At 44.5% G+C, this 22741-nt stretch overlaps 1 protein-coding gene and 1 long non-coding RNA gene across 8 annotated transcripts in view; one reads left to right on the forward strand and one right to left on the reverse strand.

The window, feature by feature from the left end:
- The window catches only part of NRP2 (neuropilin 2), a 113887-nt gene that overhangs the window by 8952 nt on the left and 82194 nt on the right, over window positions 1–22741 (forward strand). For all 7 annotated transcript variants that reach the window (XM_039844529.1, XM_039844522.1, XM_039844523.1 and 4 more), the window contains exon 2: window positions 6138–6315. In XM_039844529.1, the coding sequence (XP_039700463.1) occupies window positions 6138–6315 (178 nt within the window). The remainder of the gene's footprint in view (window positions 1–6137; window positions 6316–22741) is intronic.
- LOC120587565 (uncharacterized) lies at window positions 29–5396 on the reverse strand. Its single transcript, XR_005649011.1, has 3 exons — window positions 5130–5396; window positions 2492–2560; window positions 29–161 (listed from the first exon to the last, which is right to left on the reverse strand). It is a non-coding gene; the product is annotated as an uncharacterized LOC120587565 (long non-coding RNA).

Raw genomic sequence — 22741 nt, forward strand, 5'->3', positions numbered from 1 at the left:
AAAAAATATTATGTTACCTTTTTTTTTTCTTTCTTTGGTTTTTGGAGAGACCTCAAAATTATTATTCTTCTATTTCCTTCCCCAAATGTCTGTCGAAATGGTCAGGAATTGTAATCCCAGATCTCTCATCAATGGCATCAAAATTGCATTTGCAATGAGGGCTGGAAAAGAGTGGACATAAATATAAGCTAATGATATTATATTGGCTGCCCTATTGGAATTGCATTTGTTTATGATATAAGATGACAAATAACAAGGTTACCACAGGTGGCATGATTCGAGGTCAGGGGAGGTAATCACATCAAACTTACATTTTAACGATTCAATGAAGGTTTGTTTTTAGAATCCAGATTGAGGAGAAGAGACTTTCCAATGGCTCCATTTCCAGACCCAATTCCCAGTTCTCTCCTTGGCAAATCATTGGAGGTGTTCTAGAAGTGGGAGTGTGCCTCGTTCCTTTTTCCATGCTCATGTTTGGCTTCCTCCCTCCACTCTCTGATCCCCTCCTTCCTGCCCTCCCAGAGATTCTTTTATTCAGATTTTGAACTTCATCACTGCAGAAGTTCACAGAGATTCCCATTTGCTGTGCCTTCAAGAGTGCATCGATGATTCACTGCCACTCGGCCCCATAAATTGAATAGATTGCATCCCTTCCCAGTTGCCTTAGGAAGTGGTCAAACAGTCACATTCCTGGGCTGATGGATTGGCTCATTTCTTCCCAACATAAGCCAAGATACAGATTTTATGAGACTGTCTTGTGACAGGCTGAAGTCGCTTTGAATAAAACAAAATCCGAAAGCACCAGCACACACACACACACACACACACACACACACACACACACACACACACACTCTTAAAAAGCAGCTTAGGCCACATTATTGAGCAAAATTTGGTTAAAACCCTGGGCAGAAGTCTGTAATGATTTGGGTGAGGGATTTGAAGAAACTCTTTTTGGTCTTTCATGCATCACTATTGTTGACATACTCACACACAGAACTGTGTATCCATAATATTTATAAATACGCAGCCACAGACTCAGTTAAGAAAAGAAACTCACGTCAATAGAGCTAATGTGATTAAAAGAGACATTTGAACTCTCCATAATGCAAGACAGACATGTTCATCTGAAGAATCCTGGAGTTTTGTTTTAGGCTTACCTAAAGCAGATGAAACGGGAATAGCATCTAAATAAATATCTGGTTGTCCAGGAGGGTAGAGAATCTTTAATTTTTGATTCATTTATAGGTAATAGGATCTTTTCCCCACCTCATTATATAGACTTTACATTTTAAAACTGGAACTGACCTTTAGAATCCCTCTCCTCATTTTATTGATGAGAAAATGAAGGCTCAGAGTCGCTTACTCACTTACCCAAGGTCACACAGCTTGCCAGTGGTGGGACATATTTGAATACAAGGCTTCTTACTAGTTAAGTGGCAAGGTGACAACCCTTTCTCTTTTTAGGTAGGAGAAAGAGCTTCTTCATTGCCTTGCTACTAATAATTAAATGAAAACAGTGTTGTGAAAATAGGAATAGGATGGGATTCTGCTGTGGATAAAGGATAAAGTATAAAGTAAATAAAATGTATTATTTTTAGGGGAAATGAGACACTTTTCTCCACCAAGTGCCCTCAGGTATATATAAAAAATAGATATCTTCAAATCCTTCTACTGTTTCTCTTTTCCATGGCATTTTAAAGTTACAAGGGAGCTAAGGTCTGGTTCAGTGGGTTTCAAACCCTGTGTCAGGAAGCCCTGACGTGCTTATGGAAAAGGGACTCAGCGATGAAGGGCGGGACTTTGAGGCCCGGACACGTCACAGATTCTGGCCACCCTCCATCCCCAAGAAGAGCTCCACTTTGAGCTGCTTTGCACATTGAAGTTCTGGGTAGAGTTTTGTTCAAGGAAAAAAAAAAAAAAATGAACAAACAAACGTCTCTAAAAAGAATTTTGAAAACTACACACTTAATACAATCCACTCGCTGATTTATAGTTTAGGATGCTGAGACCCAGGAAGGTCGCCAAGAATCCAGGTGCTATGCCTCTCTCCTTGCTAATATCAGCACCTACTCCCCTTCCTGGTGACCTTGTCCCATGACCCCAGACCCACACCCACATTTAACAACACCCTAAGTGATCTGATTGTTCTGTTATGGTGGGGCTGCCAGCAGGCTGTTGCCTAGTATCTCTGGCTACTGTGTTTCTCATCATTTAAAAGTCCTCAGTACAGTCAGGCTTCAGTTTTTCACGAAAATTATTGTCGAGTTCAGGCCATACAGTGTTCCTTTAAAACAACTCCAGTTTCTTTTCCTAGAAGGCAGACCAGATTTTTTAAAAGGTCTTCTCTTACTCCTTCTTAGTACTTCCTAAAAATCAAATATTGCAAGGAACCAGTGTGTTGTCTGAAACTACGTTCTGGAGGAGGGCAAGTTTCTTCTGAGGCTGGCAGAGTGCTTTAGAATTGTGAGTGGGTGCAAAATATCTTTACCTGATCCAAGGCCAGGTTACCCCTGGGCAGCATCAGATGGTGCTTAGTCCACCAGCAAATCAAGGGCATCTGAGGAAAAATTGAGAAAGAGACAGAGACAGAGAGAGAGACAGAGACAGACATATTAAAAAGATTATACACCACGATCAAGTGAGAGACAGAGAGAGACAGAAAGATAGAGAAACAGAGAGAGACAGAGACAGAGAGACAGAGACAGAAAGACAACAGAGAGAGAGAGAAATGTCAGAAATAATCTGACATTTTATATGTCAAATAAAAACACCTAAGTAGTTATTATGTCGGCGGGTAGGGGAAGAATCAGAACTTTGTGGCTTTAGAACTTAATATTCTCTATCTCAAATTACTTTTTTAAAAATTAAATTTATTGGGGCAGCATTGGTTAATATAATTATGTAAGTTTCAGGTGTACAATTTCATAATACTCGTTTGTATATTGCATTGTGTACTCACCACCCAAAGTCCAGCATCCTTCCATCACCAAATATTTGACCCCCATTACCCGCTTCGTTCCCCCATCCCCTCTGGTAACCACCAAACTGTTGTTTGAGGTCTCTTTCTGTCCTGACCTGGCCCATCTCTTTGGCTTCCTTCCCAGATGTAGGAGAAAAACCTGCTCTCAACAGTCCAGGCCTGGGTTTCCCTGCTTCTCTTTGGGAAGTGAATTTGCCCCAGGTGAAAGGGTTCACAAAAGCATTGGAGAAAGAAGTCCCCTGTCAGCTCACCAAACAGGCTCCATAGTTCAGACTTCAACAGGGTCAGTTTCCCTTGGGTAAATGCGCATTGGCCTAAAGGGATTTGCCCTTGAGTTCAACTCTCTTTTAGCTGGGCTGGACCCCCTCTGAAACAGGACACAGAGCGTTTTTACTGTTTCTTTTGGAACACTATAAAGGCCTCCAAAGGAATGGATGGTATAGCTCCTCAGAAGACACAGCCCAGCTCGTTTCTCCTGGGAGCGTGTTTGCATTTAAGAAATGGAAGGTTCCAAAACCTGGAAAGGAAAGATCAATTATCAAGAGGAGGTGTAGAATGATTAAGTGTGTTTTCTTTACAAATTGTACCGATATTTTTCAAGAATTCGGTTTTCTCCAAGGAACAAAGAGACTGAAATTCTGATTTATCCTGGTGGATGTATGTCTGCACAAATGATGTGTGATATTTTGTGAGAGAGTGTGAAAGTGTGTACAGGACTAAAGTGTGAATTTCTAATATGTGTGTGTACCCGATGTATGTTCGGTATCTATGTTTGTGTGGGTTTCTGAGTGTGAGTGCCATCCAAACAAGAATGTGCGTTTATAAATGTTTGGATATTGAAAAGGCTAACTACATGCAAGCAAAGCAGATGTTTTAATGAGTTCTCAAATATTTTAAGAAGTGCCTTGATTTTCTTCAATAAAGGACAGGGGGAAAAATAAGAAATGGGCGACTGACTCCTTTTTCTTGGAGTGAAGTAAATTTTTACCAGCAGAAAATGCAGACTATCGGCTATGAGATATATATAGTTTAAATTTTTTCTTAAGTTGGCAAATGATGGCTCTTGGTGTGGATCAGAAATGAAACCTTCCTATGAGGAACTTTCCTGTCTTTCTCGCTGATTATGTGTGCCTGCTCTCATTATCAAAAGCTTAAACTTGGGTGGGGGCAGGGTGGGATTGAGGGGAAGAAATTCTTGTTTTCTTAAAAGTTTAGTAGAAAATCTCCTCTCCTGCTAGCTTGGTAAGACAGTGGGTGGTCCAAGTCCTCACACCTCCCGCCTTCTCAGAGGGCCACTCTCAGTCCTATTTCACGCATGCGAGCCAGGACCAAAAGACCACCATTTGACTTGCTAAAATGTTGGGTGCCCAGCATGGGTGAGCGGTGTGGGCACCTGGAAAACCTTCCAGACTGGCTGCAGAGGAACTGGTGGCACCAGTCCTCACTGCTGGCCTCATCCTCATCTGGCTGGGAGGGCTGGGCCCATTGTCCTCCTGGACTGGGGAGGGTGCAGGGTCATTAGTCAGAGGATGATGTGGTCTCTGCTAGCCAGAGGAAATGGCCTGCTTTTGTTTTCCACCCAGTAGGAAATGGAACCTGAATCCATTAGATTCTGGGCAGTTCAACACAGCACAGTTTGAGCTCTTAGAGGCACGATGCCTAAAAGGCTACTTGTGTGGATTTGTGTGTCCCAAGCATCATTGTGCAGTGTACCCATCTTTTATGCATTTAAAGCCTGTCAGGCTGGTAATCTAAAGCAGAGGTCTGGAAGACAGTAATGCCAACAGGCGGGGGGAATAGTGAAGTGCACCTGTAGAGTTAAAAAATGCATGACCCTTTCCCTCAAAGAGTGAACACAGGAGAAAGGCCCTGTCCTGTCTGGTGGCTGCTGAGCCCTAATACATAATTCACGGGCCCATGCTGCTCCATGCAGATGGCGATATTAAATCGTGATTGATGCTAAGAGAGGCACACCTCTCCGGAAGATCTCCCAGAGGCTTCTGCACATCTCCAGGTCTCTCGTGCCTTTCCATCCTCTGTCCTACTGAGGAAGGAAGCAAAACCCCCCATGTCCCAGGAACCCTTTCCTGGGGATTAAAGAACTTCACTCCCAAATATATGAGATTCTTCAAATGTCATCACCCACCTTTTCTGCCTTTGAAGATCGCCCCCTTCCTTCCTGGCACACGCCCGAAGCTGTTTACCTCCAGCCAGGCAGTGCTGGGAAGGAGTTGGCCAGCTGCTCCCCTGCAGCCGCCTTTCCAAGGGCTGGTTACCACGAGACAAAGCAGCAGCACACTCTGGTGGCGGTGACCATGCAGGAGGGACTTTGGGCAGAAAGCACGGAAAAAACACAGCCGTCCACTCAGCACAAAGCACTTTTTGTCAAAACTCTGAGGTCAGAGCCAGTGGATTCTCCAATGCAGATTTTTCCACGTGGTGTATAATGAAATAATAAATCAAATTTGTGGTGTATGTGGAATTAAGTGTTTGGGGGTTTTGCTTTTTCTTTCTTAAAAAAAAAAGCTGAAATCACCCTCCAGGGTCTGTTCTGGCCCAAAGCTGAAAATGCTTCCTCTGCATCACATGTAATTGTTACCAGGCTTGCTTGTGGGTCGGCACCACAAAACCACTATTGTCAATTCTCGGAGCCGTTACTTCTGGCTGCCTGGGCTGGGCTGGGCTGGGAGACACCAGAGAACATGAAGGATTTATGAGGTAAAGATAGAGATGAGAGGTTTGAACGAGCAGAAGATGGGCAAAGGAGGGGAGACAGGAAAAGGCAGGGAGGCATGTTAAGTTCGCAGCTTTCTTGTTTTTTTTTGTTTTGTTTTGTTTTGTTTTTTTAATCTCAGCATGTAATTGGGAATATTTACGACCATTTTCTAGAATATTTTCACTTGGGAAGTGTGTGTGTGTGTGCGTGTGTGTGCGCGTGCGCGCGCGCGCGTGTGTGTTTAGCTGGGTGAGTGGAGGGGAGGATGAGTTGAAATAATCTCTTCCAGTGAATGAGTAAGTAGGTTAGTCTTCTCGACTGCCATACAAGGTCTGTAAAACAGTTTTAATCAGCCACTGGTAGAGAAGAGAAACAGGGAGAGGGAAAAAATGCTGTAACATAGTTGAAGTTCTTTGGCTTGTTTGCCTTCTCTTTCAGACCCACCCTGTGGAGGTCGTTTGAATTCCAAAGATGCTGGCTACATCACCTCCCCAGGTTACCCCCAGGACTACCCCTCCCACCAGAACTGCGAGTGGATTGTTTATGCCCCCGAACCCAACCAGAAGATTGTTCTCAACTTCAACCCCCACTTTGAAATAGAGAAGCACGACTGCAAGTAAGCACTATCCTGTCCACTGTGCCTCCGAGAGGCACACTCCCACCCACCAACCCGGGCTCCTGCCACTGTCACCACCTCACGGCCACACCCCTAACCCCAGGACCTGCTGAACAGTGCTGGATCCTGACCCCAGAGGGAAACCTCAAGGTGGCATTCTCCTTCAGGGGGAAATGAAGGCCTCGCTGTCCCATAGCATGGAGGAAAGAGCCTTCTGGAGTGAGAGTGTAAAGAATAGCACCCCATCTTCAAAAACTGGTGGCAGAGGAGGAGAATTCTTTGTGGGGGCAGAGGGTGGATTAAAAATCTCCAGCTCTTGACTTTGGGATTTACCTTCCCCTTGGAGATCTCCCCATTTTCACTGCTGCTACCACACTGAGGAACCCCACCAGCTTCCTTAATAAAATAGTAGCCAAATCCCCAAGTAGGGACTTCCTCTGCATCCAGCCGTGGAGGATCAGGCTGTTATTTTATGAAGCGGCAGCTGGTTTCCTTACAGAGAGTTAAATCTGGGTCTCCACTGGTAGGGCTAAAATTTGTGTTGATTCTTGGTTGTGCTGCACAGGTTAGAGTCTCAAAACTCAGTTTATTTAACAAACACTCTTCCAATTGCTTATAAATACCAATCTATTCAATTCTCATAACAGCCCTGGGAGATTGGGGCCTTTATGACCTTCATTTTGCGAATGAGAAAACCCAGAGACCTTCTGTCAGTCACCTGAGGTCACTTGACAGGTTCTGTCACTGTGGAAATGTGTGGCTTAGGAGACACCAAGTGGGCACTTAGACATCTGTGAGTGCTTTAAAAATGCCATGTTAACACCGAGGTCCCTATAAGTTAAGGCGAGGGAGCAGGAGCCTTGTAATGTTAAGAACGTGACTGTGCTTTGTACTGTCTAGTGGATTCTATCTGACAGTCTCTCCTCATTGAAACAAAAGTGAAAGTTTTCTGTGCAGGAGAGAATATGCTGAGATCATGTCCTGCTCCAGACACACACCAACGACGTGCCACTGTTCAGAGCCCCCTTGTGATTAATACATTGTCTGATCCTTTCCTGTGACCAAGGCATTGCATGTATTGAAAAATCGATAGAGGGGCCAGCTGGTGGGAAAGGTGCAGAGAGCAGCCTTAGGTTCAGCCAGCACTTCCTCATGGAGGAAATAGGCCCCTCTGTACCCAGTGCTGGACTGTGAGGTGGTGAATTGATGTCATTGTCATCCTCCAAGGACTACTTTGCACCTACATAATGGCTTTCTCCTAACAAGAGGTAGTCTTTGTTGAAAAGCAAAGGGTTTCCCCGGATGGATGCCTCATGTGACAAAGAGTCATAAGACAGAGTTTCTAATCCCAGATCCACTCTTGACTCAATGGATGACATAGGGTAACTCATCAGTTCCTCTTTGTCGAAGTTAAATGCACATCCCGGATACATTTGCACAGCATCTCAAGGCTGCCCATTTCCTGCCAGTGAACTTTACCAAGAATGTCTCTTAGAAGAGCTTCTTTATAAGGTGTTTTTGCTCTTGGTGCTTCTGGCGGGGCTCAGAACGTTGGCACAAACTGAAGCGTAATGCACAGGGAGCTCGGATAGGAGCTCAGAGAAATTTGACTAAGCACCTCTCTCAGCTGAGGGCCAAATTCTGTTCTGCTTATGCCAGCATATCTCCCAGGGAAATTGCTAAGAGGTCATCTTATGTATATTCATAGTGGCAGAGGGAGAAGACATGGCCTTGGAAGGAAAAACTCAGGAGCTAGTGAGCATGGCTTTAAACATGCTGGGAAGTATGAAAAGCCAGGAAGACATGCCCCCGCCCTGCTTGGGGGTGTGGGGTCCCCCTTCCCCCTATAGGACTCAGTCCCAGAGATGGGGAGAACTCCAGGCTGCCGAAGCCTCTGGTGGAGGAGGGACAAAGTGGTTTCTTGCTGGAATTGAGCAGGGGAAGCAAGCGAGTGACAGGTTATCTTCTGGCTTATCATCCTCACTAAGTAGCTTCCTGTTTTTCTCTCCACTCCCCCATTCTATGCTTCTGGCTTGAGCTGGAAAGGTCAGAGAGGTCAGAAAAAAACTTCCTGGGGTCTCTTTCCCCCAGTGCCAAATTGTCAGAAAGGCTCTGTTAGGGTCAAGCCTCCACTATAACCTCTCTCCCTCCCTCATTTCCCCTCCACTTCCCATTTCTCTCTCATCTCAAATAATTTTTGTATTTAGAAAGACACATCCAGTTCTCTCAACCTCTCACACTGCAAGGTGTTTTTAACCTTCTCCGGCCATTCGGCTTCTCGTCCCCCACGTTCTTGTTTCACTTTCTTGTGAAAGGAACAATTAACCTCACTGAAGTCTTGGAAGTTCTGCCTTGTTCTTCCTCTCATTCCTTCCCTCTCTCATTTTCGGTCCGAGGGAGCTCCTGGGTTTGGACAGTACCCGTCTCAAAGGAAATTAGCCTCCTTTCTCCTTCATTTCAGGCGCAGGTTTCAAATTGTGTTTGGCTCTCAAAGCCCACAGGGCGGATGCTTACCAAGGCAAGACAGCCGAAACTGTTCGATTCTGATGAGAAAACAACACAGCAGTAACATCCCTGCAAAAAGGGAAACGAGAAAAATTAAAAAGTCGGAAAAACAGCCAGTCCCGCTGTGGAGAAAGGGCAGCGGTCAGCATGCCCACTCGTGTTTCCCCTCTTCTCCCTCTATGCAGGATTCACTGCAAAGGTTGCCCCGTGACCCAGGAACAGGCCCTGATAGGGGAGGGTTATCCTGGCCAGTGCCATTGGCTCTCTGTGCCTTGAAATCAGCATTCCAAAGGTCGAGGCCATTGCTGAATAAACCCCAGACAGAGACCTTTTCCCCTAACCATCACTTGTTGATTTTATTCCATTTAAGATCGCTGTCTGGTTGGAAACTTTCACTCACAAGCCTCAGCCTGAGTCAGTACCACCTAGGGCCACAGTCTGTGGTGAGCTCCCCGACTCCTCCCTCTGGCCATCCTTAGGAAACCAAACCCCAGCAGCACCCACAGGCTGCTCTGGGGCCTAGTCACCAGTTACGGGCAGCAACCAGAGGCCCCTGTGGCCCTGCCAGGTTGGTATGGCGCAGGAACTCAGGGCCATCTGAGCAAACAGAGAGAAGCCATTTCATTCCTTGTGGTGGGAAGAGGATTCTGCTGCCTTTCACTTGAGTCACCAGGCAATGGGCTGAATGTTAGGGTTTTAGAAACATATGCACACGAACTTGAATATTCTTTTCCGTTTCTGAAATCTAAAATATATGCATTTTGAAAAACACCCACCTGCATATGATACACACGGCTTATTCGTGAGTCCTCACACAGGCCTGGCATTCCAGGCCAGCCCAGAGGCTCCACCCAATAACACCGAAATCAAGAGCCTGGGTCCTTTTAAGAATTGGTCATTCCCAGATGGGTATCTTGAAGAATGTGTTTCACAAAGTGCAAAAACCACTAAGAAGACTTGAAATAATGTTTTTTTTTAGGCTAAACACCCACACAGAAGTCTGTACTAATGATTTTATGTGTGTGTTCAGCACAGTGTCTGGTTTGCCATCGAAGTGAAATTTCCAGGCACTAAAACATACCCCTTTAAAGTTCCAAAAGTTCTCTTTAAAAAGGTTATCTGACAAAGGACATTCAGAAACATGCGCCACACTTCTCTGTCTTCTTAAAACCAAAACTAAAGAGAGTCAACTTTTTTTTTGATGATTCTTCGGGCTTCGAATTCTAAACTTCGCTTTTTGTGACGGAGGCTGGGTAGGTTTAGAGCTGAGTTTTTGTTGACCTTTTAAACTTCCCAGGCCTCAGTTTCCTCATCTGCAAAACTGTGATGGTAATAACTACTTTGTAAAATCAGCAGCATCTTGTTCCCGTAGATGTACGATAAATTAGCAACTGTGTTAGTATCTTTATGTTTTGTCATGGGGGAGTTTCGGACTTCTTTCTATCAATGCTCTTGCCGTCACTTCCTGTCATGAGTATGCCTGCCTCCTGGAGCTTCCTTCTTCTGACCTTTTCTTACTCCTTTATGATGAGTGTGCATTTTGCTTCAGGAGGTCTTGCTGTCTATTAGAAAGTTTTGGGCCTGGGGTCTCAGCTTTGCCCCAAGCCAGTTCAGAGTCGGCATGTCTGGTTTGCCTCAGTCAGCCAAGCTCACAGCAGAGTGAAGACAGGGACACTGCCGAAGTGCATGGAGCCCTTGGCATGAATTAAGCTACTCATGATCTTTTCTTCTGAAACCATCCCCTGACCCTTGCCCCCATGTCCTGGATATTTAAGCTTTGGGGATATCTGGCCTTCTACTTAAGCGTGCTGGATAAACAAGGTGTTCTTGTGTTTATTTAGGGCCAGAGGAGCCCTCAAAATCTTAGAAGATGTGTCTCTGTCTTCCAAAGTAGAGGATGATATCTTGGAAAGGTAGCAGTTTTCCTGGTTGATAAAATGACTACAGTAAACAGAGGAAACAAACCAGACCTCAATAATCTGACCACTCCCCACCCAGCCAACAATCATTTCCCGTGCTCAGTAAATACCCTCTACTCCAGTCAAACAACCAACACAACCTCACATCCGCACTGGCCCAGTGCTCAGACTTGCCTCTCCCACCCCTCCACGGGGTCCAGCTGCATGCTTTCCTCCTCTTTCCCTTGGTTTCCTTGATCCCTCCAGGTCTCTATTATGGATCTTGACTCTGGACTCAGAACACTGCATAGCACCTTGCTCTGCTTGCTTTAGTTCACGTGTGGTCGCTTCGTGTTCTGAGCATGTATATTCTCGGAGGGCATAGACCACATATTTCATGTCTATACCCCTATGGCATCTAGTCCTGGAGAGTGCTAAGCAGGTGTGTACAGGTGATTGTTTTAGTGATATTTTACATTTGAGATGCCAGGAAATAGGTCAGTGTGGCATGAACCTACATTGAAAGGCTGACAGAGCTGTCTTCCCTACTCATCCATTTTGTGATGAGACATAATGACAGCGGGAGGATAAGACACAGGCTGCGGATATCACTAAGCTCTCTGTGACTTGGTCTCTCATCCACAAAATGGCAATGGACCATTTATTCATTCATCCAGAAATAGTCATTAAACACCTACTGTCTACCAAGCAGATGATAGCACTAGGAACACAGTGATAAGTAAATTGTACTCTTTGCCCTCATGGAACTTAGAGTTTGGGAGAAGGAAGCAAGTAAAAACATATGATTACTGATGATAAAGCTACCACATCTGGAGCACCACCTGTGATCCTGGCACTTTGCCAAGCACTCCACGTATATCATCTCATTAGCTCCTTGCAACAAAAACCTGTGAAGCCATTGGTACTCTGCCCATTTTACAGATGTACAAACTTAGGCTCAAACAAATTAAGCACCTGGCCCAAAGTCCCACTCTTGGACGTGGCAGAGAAGGGGTTTGAAGCCACAATACCCTACTTTGTAATCTGTGAACTTTTACACTCTACTGCCTCCCCCAGCACTTCGCATTCTGATGGTGAACATGATATGGGCATGTTATATGAACCCACAGCACTGGACCCAGCCTAGGCTGGGGACATCACGGAAAGCTTCTTTGAGGAGGTGATGCCTGCATTGATCCTGAAGAAGTTAGCCAGGCAAAGGGAGAGTACGTATGGCTGGTAGTCCAGGCAGAGAGCAGCATGTCAAAGACAAGAAGGGAAGCGAATGTAATGCCTTCAGGAACCATAGTAATTGAAGATCTGTCCTGTGACTTGCTGATTCAAACCCTCTTCTAGACAAAGAGGTGCCTGAGCAAAGCTATTTAATTTTATTTCCTGGCTAAGCAACTTCCAGCATCTTGGAGAGAGGCTGTGGTCAGGAAGCAGGAAAGACTGAGATTATGGGGTCTCTCTGCTGAACCCCCCCCCCCCCCCGCCCACTCTCCTAAGCCAGGGTCTCTCGGTCTCATTTCCTATGTCAGGAACCCCAGTTTAATGCTTGAAAGTGGGCTGGCATGGGAAAGTCCAGGTAACACTTTGGATTAGGCTCTGCTAGTCGGTCTTATTCCTATACAGGGCTGTCTCTGAACACAGGTCTCTTTCCTATGAATAGAATAGAGGGCCGGAGGCCACATTGTCCAATTGGAGGTGTGGCTTCAGCTGGTGTCTGCCCTAGTCTCTAGAAATCAAAGCAGAACGAGAGTTCTCTGTGGTTCAAGAGGGTGTCTTGTACTCAGGTGAGACCCTTGAGCTGATTACTCATAACGTTGTCCCAGATTTACTGCCTGCCCATCCACAGAAATATTCCGATTCCCTCAGGGAACCAACGAGCAGCAATACTTTTCTGTATTGCAACGACTCTGCTAATGACAGAACCAGATCCCCCTCCAGGTACGTGAAGCAATAAACAGGAACAGCCCTGCTGACTAGAACTCAGCTGGCAGCTGACCCCACACTCACCAACCTTGACCAAGGACTCCACCCAGCAACTTAGCTCTCTGAAGTGAGAAAAAACACCACAGATTGTTCGCTTTCTACCGAGGTTAAAGAACAGTTGGGGCAATGGTTATTTTTGGCAGTTTGTTTTTAAATAGGCGATGTTGCAATCGCAACTCTCCAAATGCAAGCTTCAGTGTGGATGTCCTTCTTAACAATGCACTTTATCTTCTGATTGAGAAAATCACTTGAGATTTTCTAATACACAATCCTGCTTGTTCTGCTTCTCAGCACGGGCACCTTCTCTGAACCCAGAGGTCCCAAAAGGCCTGCATCTCACCCCATGTAACTCCATGTAATTCTCCCATCTAATTACACTGGGTGAGAGTCTGTCTTCAGAAATTCAGTGGGAACTCTGGGTGTGGAGGGGATAAAGAGGAAGAGGAAATAGACCAAGAAAAGAAATTCGATTTTTCTAAAAAGGGATTTGTGTGTTTTCCCGTAGTCATGAGTCTGACGCGGGGGAAAAGAAAATATTCTCTTTGCTTTGTCCTTTTTACTGGCAAGGGGGAGTGAAACCTTTGGATTAAGAGAAACTAAATAGATAATTTAATTCCATTTTTCTGTTTCTGCCTGGATAAATCATCCCAGAAAAAAAAAAAATATATTAGCTGCCCTTGTCTTTCCTTCTAGAAAAGAGATTCCATAATCGTCCTTCATTATGAGGCCTCGTGCCTCACAACTCATCTCGGTTGATTGCGGAGATGTATTTAATTTACATAATCAAAATTTTCCTAGAAGAAAAATCCTTGAAAAAATGTTAGCTGGGTCAAAATAAAATTTGGGGGAAAAAAAAGTATGAGGTGAACTTAGGTTTGGGAGAGCAGCGAAGCATGATAAAGGAAAATCTACATGATTTTTTTATGCTTTATTTCTCTAGCTTCGTAGCCAACCATCTTGGCAGTCTCTCTGTATTTTTCTCCTCTGTCTCATTAGGGACTCGACTGTATGTTTGTAGGTGGTGTGGGGGGGACTGTCAGTTAGACAGTAACAGCGCACGTTTATTGCGCTCTCAATAGGCGTCCGTCAGTGCTGCACCAAGAACTTTCCTTGTTACTCTCACAACAACCCTGTGGGGCTGGTACTAGTCCCATTTAACAGATGGGGACACTGAGGCCCTGAGCGATCACATAGATAGTAAGGGGAGGGCTGGGATTTGAAGCCCACCCCTCAAAGCCGCCTTCGTGCACCTGTGTCCATGGACCTATAGCTGTCATCTGCCATCCCAGTGCTCAGGTATTTGGAGCCTCTCTGATTTCCTTAGATAATCTTGACAAGTCTTTTCTTTTCCTTTTCTTCTTTTATTCCTTTTCTTTGCCTCTTCCTGCCATGTCCGGATGCTGGCAGGGCAGTCAAGGAGAAAGAGATTTTTCTGTCTTTAAATACAAGCTGGAGGCCTGACTCTCGGTCAATAGTCTCTGTCTGCCTCCCTGCATTCACCTCCTGCCCCCCGATTCCCTCCAGCCCCCCTCACCATCCTCTTCAAATTCCCTGCCATCCTCCCACCACCTCACTCTCCATCTGGAATCCGAAGATGTGAGGGCTAGTAATAGAGTGTCAGCGGAAGTAATTGATTCCTCACACAGAGAGAATTCTGCCTTTAGTGTCAATGGAGCTGAACCAGAGTCTTGGAGGGTGAGCGAGACATGTAAACAGTCCATGGCTGAGCTGTCAGGGCGAAGCCAGACTCTACACCAGAGAGTGAGTGAGAGGGAAAACGGTGGAACAAATAATTGTTTTATTGGAAAAGAAAGGAGTAAATAATATTTCAGCCCAGGAATTGGCAGTTTGAAAGAGATGGTTGAGAGCCGGGAGCAGAAGGAATCACGATGCAGGTTTTAATGGAAGAGTTTTTCTTTGTCTCAAGGTAGGAGATTTGTCTCCACCCCAACCCCCTTCTCCCATTATCATCATTATTATCATTAAAATAATTACCGTAACAATTACAGTTGATGAGACCTCAGGTTTATAGAGCACCTTTCATCTAAAAGTTCAAAGTGATTTGTCTATGTGTCATCCTTTTGAGAGTAGTAGGAGGGTAAGAAAGTATTATTTTTTCATTTTATCTGCTGGGAAACTGAGGTCCAAGCAGATACAGGATTTAGGCCAAGCCTCAGGGGAGGCTGATGGGTTGTGTTGGGGTACTGACTCATCTCCTAGGGGTCTCTTTTCCCTACTGCCCACCAGGGCCCCTTATCCTCATGTGACCCCCACAGCTGATCCCTGCCAATAATGTTTCCTCCCACCCTGTGAGGACCCTGCTGGCCACTGCAATGTGGTGGCCAGCCAGCCAGCCAGCCAACAGCTCCATGCACAAAGCAAACAGTCCCACTATAGCCGTGGGATAAACAAAAGTCTTTAAGGTCTGACTCACACCGCTCCCATCCTGCTAGGAGACTTCCTGCAATCTGGTTCCCTTCCTCGTAGAAGCTGATGTCTTTTTTGGACATATTTCCTCCTGGTCTTCTTGAGCCTTCAGCCAAGAGCACCCAACGTTTCAGAACATTTGCCACTTCCACCCTCAACAAACACTAGCCAGTTCTTTCAGAGCAGAGACAATTTAATTCTGCGATGGGGAGAAGCGAGTGCTTTAACATGCACTGCGTGGACCGGACCGCTTTTGCTCCCTGGTGTCTTCGGAACACAGCCGTTGAGGAAATTACAGTGACCGAGTTGCTGTTTGAGGGGTGGAGGCAGTGCCGGCTGACTGGCCACTGAGCGCTATGTTCAGACTCTTCACCCTGGCATGGCAACAGCCCCTTCCTGCTTGACGTGAGTGCAGGCCCATCATTTCTACACCATGGTGGTTTTTGCACAGTAATGACAACTTTGCCCCTGGAGCCAGGAAAAGCTCTGAGCTCTGTAACCTGAAGCTCTGAGTGAATGAAATCCAAGGACAGGGTCCATTACACCTGCCACCTAACTGTCCCAAACTGTCTCCTGCTTCGATTTCTGCATAGCACATTTTTCAGACAAGTTTTATATTTTCCAAGTTTTGTTACGGAGGCTGGATGCCATCAAAGGGGGATAGAAGAATGATTGGGAGCCTAAGTCCATGGAAAAACAAAGAACTTTTCCGATGCTGTGATTGATTCCCCAGTGCCCAGCACACCTCGTTCCCAGCAGGCTCCCGTTTTTTGGACAGATGGAGAAGTTCTGATTCGCTCTCACAATTAGACCCTCTGGGAGCCGGGGTTAGTGAGTGCCTGTGCCAGAGGGGACTGTTCACACAGCCAAGGGCAGGGACGCTGCCAGTAAAGCAGGCCCGGGGACATGTACTCCGATTTGCCCTCAGGGGGTACCAGTTACTCTGTGCCCCTTTCAATCAGCCCTGAGAAGCACAGGGACAAGTTCCCTGTTCCCATTTACAAGGTGAGGTGAACTGAGGCATGTGAGCTTGATTGACCCAGGCCAGCGAGGATAATTTAGGGAGTCTCTGGTCCTCCTGGGATGCACCTTTGAATCCAAGCGCCAGCCTACTGGTTGATGAGTGGACATAAGTTGTGGGCTGCTCTTACCTACTTTTTACTTTGGTGTCATTACAGAATGCTAACAAGGGGCTGGTTAAGCTAACTGGTTAAGCAGAGGGTGAGGACTATCTAGACGTGTACAGCAGACAGAAAAAAATCCAACAGTCACCCTGAAAACAGCTTACCCCAAAACATTAAACTTCTCATTGGCACCGAAAATCATTTCTTATGTAAGTAAACACAGTCCACGCCAGCCTCCAGAGTGCTCCCCAGTTCAGGAGTCGAGCAGATCTGTGGCCACCCGGCCTCAGGAATGTGACTTGCTGGGGGAGCCAGCTCAGTGGGGGAAGCAGCGCTCGGCCAGAGGGTCAGGGGAGGAGTGGTGGAGGCTTTGTTGTGTGCCCTTAATTCTCTGAAAGTTCATCTGCTGTGACACGTATCAGACTCCCTGTCTGGACCGGCCTCCTTCCTCGCATTGCAAGGCCGTCTTGGCAGCCTGCTCTGTGGGGAACAATGAGATCGACGAGGATCTTTCCCTCATCCCAGGGCTTCTGCGGAAAAACAATCAGCAATTATAAATATATGTTACTTGTGGTTTCCATATTCTTGCCTTCAAGATTTTTAAGACTAATTCACTTTGTTTTGGGTTATTCTCTTCGCATACTTCCTTTGCTAAGTGGTCAGATTTCCTCCTTTCTCAAGAGCTGTGGTGACCCTGGCTATAACGGCGTTGTGAATAAGCTCAAAATATCAGAGATATGTGATGAGAAGAAATGAAGGAAGAAAATGGAACTGCAAACAGACACTATTAAAAACACACCTGGCACCAGTGCAAATACACAAACAAATGTAGTCTTGGCACTGTTTGAATCCTTGGAGTTAGATAACAAATAAGTTAGATAACTAATAATAATAATAGCAGCAGCAGCAATAACAGCTACTTATTGAGCACCTACTATGTGCTAGGCACTGCGCCGAGTTGTCACTGTTAATTAACTCACCAAATTGAGGGAGGTTGAGTATCTTGCTGTTCAGAACAGCAGATGAAGGAGCGAGTGGTTTTGAACCCAGCCTGGCAGCCTGGTTCCAGAGCCTGGGCTCAGAAACATGAGATTGAAACGAAATCCCAAAAACTCAAGTGACCGAAGCACTGTTGATAGATTTGTATAGGAGGAGGATTTTTAGAAACCACCCTCCCTAGCATTGAGATGGGGGCGGGGTGGGGGGGACAGGCATTGAGACTCTCTCTAAGGGTCTGACTTTTCATTTAATTATCACATGTTTGGTTTCTGAAGTGTCATGTGTATGTAACTCTCCTTTCCCCCAAGTCCACCATCCTGCTTTGTAGAATACAGGTAATAATAAAAATAGCCAGTGTCTCCCAGGCAATAATATTCCAAGGCATCTAGTGCTGTGCTAAGCCTGAATGTACCTTCACCATCCTTCTGACAGTCCCTAAAGGTAGGAATTATTTCCATTTTGTAGATGAAGAAACTGAGACTCAGAGAACAAATGCCTTGCCTACGGTCACATCACTAGTGCGGGCCAGAAACTCTATGGGTTTGTCTACAAAGCCCATGCACTATACATCTCAGGGTACACATTCCCTTATAGATGGCTATGTTTCTCTGTAAAAGTAATTTAAGATTTTTGTCACAGATCCCTTCTCTAGGAAAATGTGCATACACACAAACTCACAAAATTTCTGTGTGATCATAGGTATTTCCCAACCTACTGAAACTCATCTGTGACCCCTATTGAAAATCTATAGGCTTAAAAATATATGCTCTGGATGGTACTTTAAGAGCTTATAAATATACAGGATACTATTTTCTCCCTCAATGAGCCATATGTTCACATTTGAGTGTATATGTGCTTATAAAAATACTTCACTTACAAAAGCTAATATGTCATCCCATCTGAACACTTACAAGCTTGGTTTCTATTGGGTGAGTCTTGAAAACATGAATTCCAAATCTGCTCACTGCTTCTGCTGGTGATTTGTCTATTAATTTTGGCAAGCCCTATAGGCTTTGTTTAAACAAAACAACTAAGTAAAAAGATCAAGATTCTGTTAAATCTGTAACTGAGACCAAGCAGTTTCTTTACTAAACCTCTTAGCTCCCGATATTCTTGTGCTGTGGCAATCTGACATCCCAGTCTCTCAAATCTTCATGCAACAATGAGACAAACGGACAGAGGTGAGGTCTATGTACTCTAGAGTGAGAGTGTCTGGGAGAGAGCCTGCCTCTGACCTTTCCTCATCATGTGACTTTGGACATGTCACTTAACCAATCTGAGCCTCAGTTTCTGCATCTGCAAATGGATGATGATTGCAACAGGGCCTGGTGTATATTAAATGAAGACCGAATGAAAGAGCATCTAAACGGAGGGCCTAACCCATAGTAAATGCTCAGTAAAGGAGTTCTTCCCATTGATACACTAGCTTCTTATTAAGTGGGTGGTACCAATGAAAGGGAGAAATTCAAGGAAATGAAATGTGCTTCCTAAAAAACCCCACCTCGTTGCGAGCTGATTCCTCCCTAAAGGCTACATGTTCTTACTGAGCCTGAGGCTTTGGGCCTGAAGTGACCAGAGACTTCAGCATCCTGCAGCCTCTTCATTGGGAAGCTGTACATGGCAGTGTTGTTTTTTCCTCCTATTTTCCCTGCAGGTTTTAATGTAAGGATTAATAAGACAGTATTTGTAGATGTCTTTGAGCTTCCTGGAAGAAAGGCACTCCAGGAGGTGATAAATTCTCTGGCCTGGATAATCTACGCATGAAATATGGTACTTTGAAAGTGTGAGAAAAATCTCAAATCACTTTGACAGCATTTTAATTATAGTTGATTTGTTTGCCGCTAATAGTGAAAATGCTGTCAGCATGATTTGAGATGTTTCTTCCACTCAAAATGTTACATTTCGTGTTTTTGAGTCACGAGGCAACATTTTGGTTTCCAGATGCAACCAGAATAGCTCAGTGAATGTGTTGAACACAAAGGCAGAGAGCATAAAATGGACCAGACATATTAAGTTCCTCAGAAAGTGTCATCACAGAGTGCATTCTTCTGAACTGGTAACGCTAACTAACCTCAAGACCCTCGTTCATTTGTTCACTCAACAGAAGGTTATTGCCAGGTACCAAGTATTATAAATTTAGCAGTGACAAGGCAAGGTCCTTGCTCTTGTGGTGCTTATCGACAAGTGCAGGACACAGATTCTAAACAAGTAAACAAGTATATTGACGAGACCATTACAGATTATGATAATAGCTACAAAGGCAATAAGAGGGTGGTGAGGTCGAGAATAAGGGCATGCTCTCTGAAGGAGAGTGATCGGGACTGGTTTCTTTGAGGAGGTGACGTTTGCACTTAGAAGAATGAAACGGTATCAGCCAATAGAAAAACTAACAGTTATTGTAGGACCAAGGCCCAGAGGCTGGAAAGAGCATGTCATACACAAGATGTGATGTCTTCGACATTTTATGATATAAGAAACATGAAGGGAGACATCGCCTGGTTGGCAAAGATAATGGCTTCAGGACGTGGGTGGACGCAGGTACTTTGGTGTGTAAACCTGAATCCCACGGGATGGACACAGCATTCTTCTTCGGAGCACCCGAGTACTCACCTGTGACATAGACATTCCCTCACAAGCAGTTCTTTGGGACGTCCACGCTCTGGAAGGGGCTAGACATTCTTCCTGCCCTGCCAGAAGGGCCTCAGTGTGGTGGACCTCCCAGAGCAGGCTTGGTTGGCTAAGCCAGCCTTTGGTGGACTGCCAGGATAGAGTTAAGGAAACGAGAAAGCCTCTTTTCATGTTTGCCTAGTGATGAGAGGAAGAGATGAGACTGTTGCTTTTTCATATCTCTCCCGTGGACTCTTAAAATTAATTCCATTGTCAAGATTCCCATGCCCCAAAGGTGGGTTTGGGGAGAGAAATTAAGACTTTCAAGTCAAGAGAGGACAGAAAGCATTCTCTAGACAAATGCTCAACCTGCAGATGTGAGAATCTGTGAGGAGAAAAGTAAAACGGCACTTGCGGAATCATTTTAGAGAAGGGGAAAAAAGAAATGGGAGTAGAGATGGCTACTTCAGCTTAGGAAAGTAAGTGAATGAATGAATGAATGAATGAATGAATGAATGAATGAATGAATAGAATACTAAAAGGTAGTGTTAGAGCTCTGAAAGGAATTTTTTCATTTGAGGGAGATTACGAATAATGAAATGCAAACACAATGGTTAATATGTCTGTTAGCCGGTTTATATTTCCTTCTGGAAAATTAATAATTTGTTCTAAGAGGAATGACTTTTCAGGTTATCAGATTGTGGGGGTGAGCCCTGAGTTTGTACCCCAGATTTTTTCACCAAACGAATGCTGTTTGTTAGATGCTAGATGCAAAGCCATATTTATTCCGAGACCACAAACTTCCTCAGCTTCTGCGAGCTTTCACAAATGAACCTGACAACACTGAAATTTCTGTGGAGATTTATTCCAGCTGTGACAAATCCCTAATAATAAAAAATTTCCCCAAATGAGTCAGTCACACAGGAGGTAAATGAGACATTCTGTGTGAAGTCAGCATGTCGTTTGGAGTGTGCCCTGTATACAAAAAGCCCAGCAGAGAGCTGGTAGTTAACTGGGGCTTGTCCACAGGGCAGAACCAGGACCCTGGAGAGAAGGGAGATTTTAGCCACCAAATTATAACTCTTGGTAACTCTCTCCCCTCAAGCAAACCTGATAGGAAAAACCAGCTTTTCTAAGAAGCTCAAGGAAGGGCTGGTTATTTGCTTCACAAAAGGACTCACCAGAGGGGTCAGGGAGAACATTTATGATACGATTGATTTATATGAAAACGTTTTTCAAAAATGCATCCCTTTACTCTATGTGTATTTAGATGTGTCACAATGTATTTGTAGCTGCATTACAAAAACGGATCTGGAGAGGTAGATCTATGGAGGCAAGCCTGTAGCTGTGGCATTTGCTGGGTAACCTTGCTTCATCACTGATTCTCTTAATCCCCTAAATTACTCCACGGGTGATTAGGCAACATGATAAAACCCCGCGTTCTGACGAATGAGGAACTAGTGGGATGTCTGGGCCTCTCTTTGTCCTTCCTAGAGAAATCAGCATCACTAAGACTGCAGCTATCTGGAGGTCTTCGAAAAATATTTTTTAAAGTATTTGTTGAGTGTGAGCCATGGCCCTGGTCCTCTTCCAGGTGTTCCCACAGGCTGTGTCTTATTTAGTCCTCACTTCCAATCTGTGAGATGGATGGTGATGATGATGATGATATTTGCTTTTTCATCTGTTAAATTATGAAAGCTAGGTTTTTTCCTCAACTCTTCTACTTGGAAAAAAATTCTTAATGGGAGCAGTTTATTTTATGTATTCGTGGCTTATTAGAGAAATGTAGGCTTATTGTAAACAATTCAGATAATAGAAGAGAACAAAGAAGAAAGTAAAAATTACCAATTATTCCACCACCCATATATCTCACCTCTAATATTTTAGTATATAGTCTTTCAGGCTTTCTTCTGTATGTATGTGCTAGGAATTACATATACACACATACATGTATGTTTTAAGACATACTTTTAAAAATACCTATTATTTTTTTTTCATCCTAACAATATACCATGGTCTTTTTTCCATAAAAACAAAATATCTAGATCTGTAGCACTATTTACTATAGCAGTGGAGCATTTTATTTTATCCATATACCCAAATTATTTACCCACCCTCTGTTTTTGGACATTTAGACATGATGCTGTTTATAAACAAAACATCCTTTCACTTTTCACATGCTTCTTTTTATATGGACACACACAAAGATATACATCTTTGCACAATTGTCTGATTATTTCCTTAGGAAAAATTCCTAGCAGTGGGATTGCCAGATTAAAGGGTATGTGCATATTAACTTTTGTCACATTTTTGCCAGAATGACCTCCAAAGCGTTTGAACATATGTACATTCCTGCTTATACTGCACCTCTCCTTATGTGCTCTGTGTCTCCAAGAAAGTTGCTTCTGCTCAAGGCTCTGTCTCTTTACCTCTGAAATGCGTGTGAGGATCCAATAGAGCACAGTGACATTTATTAAGCATATACTAACTGCCAAGCTGTGTAGTGACGCTTGTGAGATTTAAATGACCAAAATAATCTATGTAACAGCCCTGGAAAAAATGTTCTAATATCCCTGTTTTACTCTTATTTACTCCATTTCTGAGGCTCAGAAAGGTTAAGTAACTTGCCTGAGGGACCCAGCTAATAAGGCACAAACTCATTTGTGTGTACTTCCTGTATGAGAGGAAAGGGAGAGGCTTTCCTATAGAGCCTGCATTTACTCCAGGTAAACCAGGTAATATCTGCTTAAGGAATCCAAGTGGCTTCTCTACTGTGCACACTGGTGGGACATCGCCATTACTCAGCTGGCCATGACTGTCCCACCGGGCTTACCACACTGTGGAAATACCAAGGAGAGATTTTCCAGAAGG

Source organism: Pteropus medius, unplaced genomic scaffold, assembly GCF_902729225.1.
Source record: "Pteropus medius unplaced genomic scaffold, Ma_sr-lr_union100, whole genome shotgun sequence".
NCBI classification, from domain to species: domain Eukaryota; kingdom Metazoa; phylum Chordata; class Mammalia; order Chiroptera; family Pteropodidae; genus Pteropus; species Pteropus medius.